Source organism: Melospiza melodia, chromosome 2 (assembly GCF_035770615.1).
Source record: "Melospiza melodia melodia isolate bMelMel2 chromosome 2, bMelMel2.pri, whole genome shotgun sequence".
NCBI lineage: Eukaryota > Metazoa > Chordata > Aves > Passeriformes > Passerellidae > Melospiza > Melospiza melodia.
In genome coordinates this window covers 92,952,977-92,958,109 of record NC_086195.1, presented here as the reverse complement: position 1 = coordinate 92,958,109, position 5,133 = coordinate 92,952,977, and the positions used below count along the sequence as shown (strand labels likewise).

At 57.0% G+C, this 5,133-nt stretch overlaps 1 protein-coding gene across 2 annotated transcripts; it reads left to right on the top strand.

Annotated features, from left to right (window-relative positions):
• The first annotated feature begins 339 nt into the window (after positions 1-339).
• PCDH8 (protocadherin 8) lies at positions 340-4,661 on the top strand. 2 transcript variants are annotated; one of them, XM_063149390.1, is made up of 3 exons: positions 340-2,804; positions 2,950-3,157; positions 3,626-4,661. In XM_063149390.1, the coding sequence occupies exons 1-3, from the start codon at positions 393-395 to the stop codon at positions 3,997-3,999; spliced, it is 2,994 nt and encodes a 997-aa protein (XP_063005460.1). In that variant the 5' UTR covers positions 340-392; the 3' UTR covers positions 4,000-4,661. The 2 variants fall into 2 exon arrangements, with proteins under 2 accessions (XP_063005460.1, XP_063005459.1); XM_063149389.1 differs by having other exon boundaries at positions 2,947-3,157.
• The last annotated feature ends 472 nt before the right edge of the window (positions 4,662-5,133 follow it).

Below are 5,133 nucleotides of genomic sequence, written 5' to 3'. Positions count from 1 at the left end.
GGGAAGAGGCGGGAGCGGGAGGAAAGGAGGGAGGAAAAAAGAAATAAATGAACGGAGGAAAAGAAATAGCGACGGTGCGGGGGAAGGGAAAAAAAAAAAGGGAAAAAGAAAAGAACCCCCCCAGACCCCGCAGAGTTAAAGAAAACAAAGGCGAGCGCCCCCCGACCCCGCTCCCGGCCCGGCCCGGGGCGCGCCGAGGGCCGCCCGCCGTCCGCGCTGCGCCGCCTCCCATTGGCTCCGCCGCCCGCTCATTTGCATAGCGCCGTCTATGAAAGGCGGCGCGGCGGCGCGGGCGGGCGCAGACGGCGACGGAGCCATCCCTGTGCGTCCCGCCCGAGCCCGCGCTCGTCCCGTCCGCACCGCGCCGTCGGGCTGAGCCCCGCGCCGCTGCCATGAGCCCCCTGCGGCTGCTGGCCGCCGCCTGCCTGCTGGCCCTGTCCCGCTGCAAGACGGTGAGGTATCGCACCGACGAGGAGGGCGCGCCGGGCACGGTGATCGGTACTCTGGCCGATGAGATGCCGGTGAAGGCGCCGGGGGAGATGAGCTTTCGCCTGATGCGGCAGTTCAGCAACAGTTCGCTGGTGCGGGTGCGGGAGGAGGACGGGCAGCTGAGCATCGGTGAAGCGGGGCTGGACCGGGAGCGGCTGTGCGGCCAAGCCCCGCAGTGTGTCCTGGCCTTCGACGTGGTGAGCTGCTGGCGGGAGCGCTACCGCCTGGTGCACGTGGAGCTGGAGGTGCGTGACATCAATGACAATGCACCGCGCTTCCCCCATGCCCAGATGGCGCTGGAGGTGTCGGAGAGTGCTGCACCCGGCACTCGGCTCCCGCTGGAGGTGGCTGTGGATGAGGACGTGGGCTCCAACTCCATCCAGAGCTTCCAGGTCTCCCTCAACAGCCACTTCGGTGTGGAGGCACAGACACGGGCGGATGGGGCACGCTGTGCCGACCTAGTGCTGCTCCAGGAGCTCGACCGCGAACGCCAGCCCTCCTACACCCTGGAGCTGGTGGCCAAGGACGGTGGCAGCCCAGCGCGCTCAGGCACAGCCACCGTGCACGTCCGTGTTCTCGATGCCAATGACAACAGTCCCACATTTGCCCAGAGCTCAGTCACGGTGGAGTTGCCTGAGGATGCGCCGCCCGGCTCCCTGCTGCTCGATCTGGATGCTGCTGACCCTGATGAGGGCCCCAATGGTGAGGTGGTCTATGCCTTCAGCAGCCAGGTGCCCCCTGAGGCACGGCGGCTCTTCCGCCTCGACCCGCGCTCGGGCCACCTCACCCTGGAGGCCGCCGTGGACTACGAGCGCACCCGCACCTACGAGCTGGACGTGCGTGCCCAGGACCGCGGGGCCAGCCCCCGTGCTGCCACCTGCACCGTCGTCGTGCGCCTCACCGACGTCAACGACAACGCCCCGCGCATCAGCATCAGCGCCCTCCGTGGCGCCGCCAGCGCGGCCGGCGTGGCCTACGTCAGCGAGGCGGCGGCCACGGAGAGCTTCGTGGCCCTCGTCAGCGCCACGGACCGCGACTCGGGCACCAATGGGCAGGTGCGCTGCAGCCTCCGTGGGCACGACCACTTCGCCCTGCAGCGGGCCTACGAGGACAGCTACATGATCGTCACCACGGCGGCGCTGGACCGCGAGCGCATCCCCGAGTACAACCTCACCGTGGTGGCTGAGGACCTGGGCTCGCCGCCCTTCAAGACCGTCCGGCAGTACACGGTGCGGGTGAGCGATGAGAATGACAACGCGCCGCTCTTCGCCAAGCCCCTCTACGAGGTGGCAGTGCCAGAGAACAACCCCCCGGGCGCCTACATCACCACCGTGGTGGCTCGTGACCCTGATCTTGGCCACAATGGTAAGGTCACCTACCGGCTCCTGGAGACGCAGGTCATGGGGGCCCCCATCTCCACCTACGTCTCGGTGGACCCCGCCACTGGGGCCATCTATGCCCTCAGGACATTCAACTATGAGATCCTCAAGCAGCTGGACCTGAGGATCCAGGCCACTGATGGTGGCTCCCCACAGCTCTCCAGCAGCACTGTTGTCAAAGTGAGAATGGTGGACCAGAACGACAACCCTCCTGTCATCATCCACCCGGTGCTCACCAATGGGACTGTGGAAATCGGTGTGTCCAGCAAGACCTCCCGTGACTCCCTGGTGGCCCAAATCAAAGCTCGAGATGCAGATGATGGGGCCAATGCTGAGCTCACCTTTGCTTTCCTGGAAGAGTCCCAGCAAGACCTCTTCACCATCAACCCAAGTACTGGGGACATTGTGCTGAGGGGTGACCTCTCTGAGGAGCTGGGACAGCTATTCAAGGTCATCCTCACTGTGACAGACAATGGCAGACCTCCCCTGGCCACAACTGCCACGGTCAACTTCCTGGTGACTGCCACTGCTCCATCCAGTATCCAAGACATAGCCAAGCCCAGCTCCTGGGAAGGAAAGGCTTTGCAGTGGGACATCCCTCTGATCGTGATCATTGTCCTGGCAGGCAGCTGCACCCTCCTCCTGGTGGCTATAATCACCATCGCCACCACCTGCAACAGGCGCAAGAAGGGGAACAACATCAAAAACAACACTGCCCTGAAGGACCAAATAGACATCTCCCACCTGGAGAAGGGCCATCAGGAGGAGGGCAGCCAGAGGGGGAACATGTTTGAGGTCCGAACCTTTCCCAGCAAAACCTCCTTCACCAGCCCCGACCCCTCTCCAGCGGCTGAAGAGATCTCCACCACTGAGAGTGGCAGTGACAGCACTTGCCTCTATGAGGGTCAGAAGAGGCTGAGGGGACAGAGTGGGGAGGTAAGGTCCCACCAGAGGAAGTGGGGCAAAGGGTTGGGGGGTATCTTGGAGGATGTGAATTAGCTGCAGAGGTGCAGTTAATGTTGGTTTACTTTTCACCACTTCCCTCCCTCATATCTCCTTTGATTTTCCTCCCCACCAGCAGGGTTTTGCTGCCACTCCGAGCTACAACAAGGAGCCTGCTCCCCCCGTGGCCATTTGGAAGGGACACTCCTTCAACACCATCTCTGGCCGGGAGGCAGAGAAGTTCAGTGGCAAAGACAGCGGCAAAGGCGACAGTGATTTTAACGACAGCGACTCGGATATCAGCGGAGATGCCCTGAAGAAAGATCTCATCACACACATGCAGAACGGTAAGGGCTCTGCCCCTGCTCCCCACTGGACCTCAGACAGAAAGATGGATGGGTGGGGAGGTGGATGAGGGGACCCATCCCTGGGGCACAGGGATCAGGCAGGGCAGCTGGAAGGGGAAGCCAGACACTGCATGGCTCAAACTGCCCATCTCCTTGGAGCAGGCTGTTTTTAGGTGTTGGTTCCTCTCTGCACTGAGAGCCCAGCACAAATTAGCATTTGTCAGAAGTGCTGTAGGATTGGATTTTTTTCCCAAAAAAAGGTTCCCTTAAAGCTAGAATTGCGAGGAGTGTCCCTAACAGAACAACATTACCTAACCAAGCCTGGGTTTTTGTTGCGCTGTAAAGCCTCCCCACTCCCACCGTCGGTGCAGTGAATCATCCTGTGACTGGTAACTCTAAGGATTGTGAACGGCGTGGATTTATTCCTGCAGTAACGACAGGTTTCTCCTCCCCTATCTCTCTCTCTAGGTTTGTGGGCATGCACAGCTGAATGCAAGATCCTGGGGCATTCCGACCGCTGCTGGAGCCCCTCCTGTGGCCGAGCCAACCCTCACCCCTCTCCATATCCTTCAGCACCCCTCTCCACCTTCTGCAAGAGCACGTCCTTGCCCAGGGATCCCCTTCGCAGGGACAACTTTTATCAAGCCCAGCTGCCCAAAACAGTGGGGCTTCAGAGCGTCTACGAGAAGGTGCTGCACAGGGACTTTGACCGGACGATCACGCTCCTCTCCCCGCCGCGCCCTGCACGGCTCCCCGACCTTCAGGAGATCGGGGTGCCCCTGTTCCCAGCCCCCTCAACTAGATACCTGGGCCCCCAGACTGAGACAACTGAGAAGGCGTAGCCCAGAGTGCTCCCCCTCAAGTGCACCCCTCCCTGCGCACACAACTAGGTCACTCCCGAGAGCCTTTAAGTTATTGACCAGATCTAGTGTCGTATGTGTAAATATGCAAGATGTGCCTTAAAAATGAAGTCGTTTGGGAAAGATTTCCAATCAGATCAGTACTGTTTGATATTTGCAAACAAAAAAAATTGTTTGTAGTTAATGTAATTTTTATGAAATGTGCAGTATTTAAATTTCTTTTCATGTTTTCTACATTGGGGTTTTTTCTTTTACTTTTGGTTTACCCATGGCCTGCCATTTTTTGTAGTGTTTTTAACCTGTACATTGTGTAATGTAATGTTTGTACATAATGAAAATTTGTTATATTTTTATATAATAAATACTTAAAAATGGGAATTCTTGCCAAAGGAGCTGTCTGAAAGACACCATAATAACAATTAATATTAATAATAATATCCTGAATATGTAGAATCTTGTAAGGGAAATTCCTCTTTCACAGTGTAATAATAACCTAAGCAATCTAGTGTACTGAGAAGTTTGCCTTGCCAAATGTGACTTGTATTTCTTGAGTCTGTGGTCAACTTAAGTGTTATTTAATTGCCTTTGGTTCCTGTAATCTGTATCACTGATAAACACTAATAAAGGTTTTGTGATGTTCAGAGGCTTCTGTTCATGAATTTCATGCTTCAGAGCATAGAGGTCTTCACAGGTCAACAAAAGTATTATGTGCTGGGAAATGCAGTGGGAAGGAGCTACTTTTAGTCTTGCCCGTCGTTTGGTCTCTGGCAATACCTCTGCAGGTTTAGCTCTAAAGCTTCTAATGCTGGGTTGGGAGGGAGGCTGGGGTGAGAGAGCCAGCCTTTGCTTGTCACTGCGTGGTCTGAGCTCTCCCAGCTCGAGCCTTCTCGGGCGGGGACTGGTGTGATTTTAGGGAAGCAAGTGAAGCTCTGTTCTTTAGTGGAAACGTCCGTGCTGTGTCTTTGCATCAGCAGCCCCCCGAGCACTTTGCTTTCTGCTCTGGCTGAGACAGAGTCAGGCTCTATGGGTGTGGGCTCAAATGCTTACCCCTTGTTAAAGCAGCCTTACTAAAGGACAGTAGCTTGTGTTTGTGTACATATATTTATACATCAAGAG

Coding starts and splice junctions, on each gene's coding strand:
- PCDH8 (XM_063149389.1), top strand. CDS start 393: ATGAGCCCCCTGCGGCTGCTGGCCGCCGCCTGCCTGCTGGCCCTGTCC. Junction 2,805..2,946: donor TGAGGGGACAGAGTGGGGAG/GTAAGGTCCCAC, acceptor CCTCCCCACCAG/CAGGGTTTTGCTGCCACTCC. Junction 3,158..3,625: donor CATCACACACATGCAGAACG/GTAAGGGCTCTG, acceptor CTCTCTCTCTAG/GTTTGTGGGCATGCACAGCT.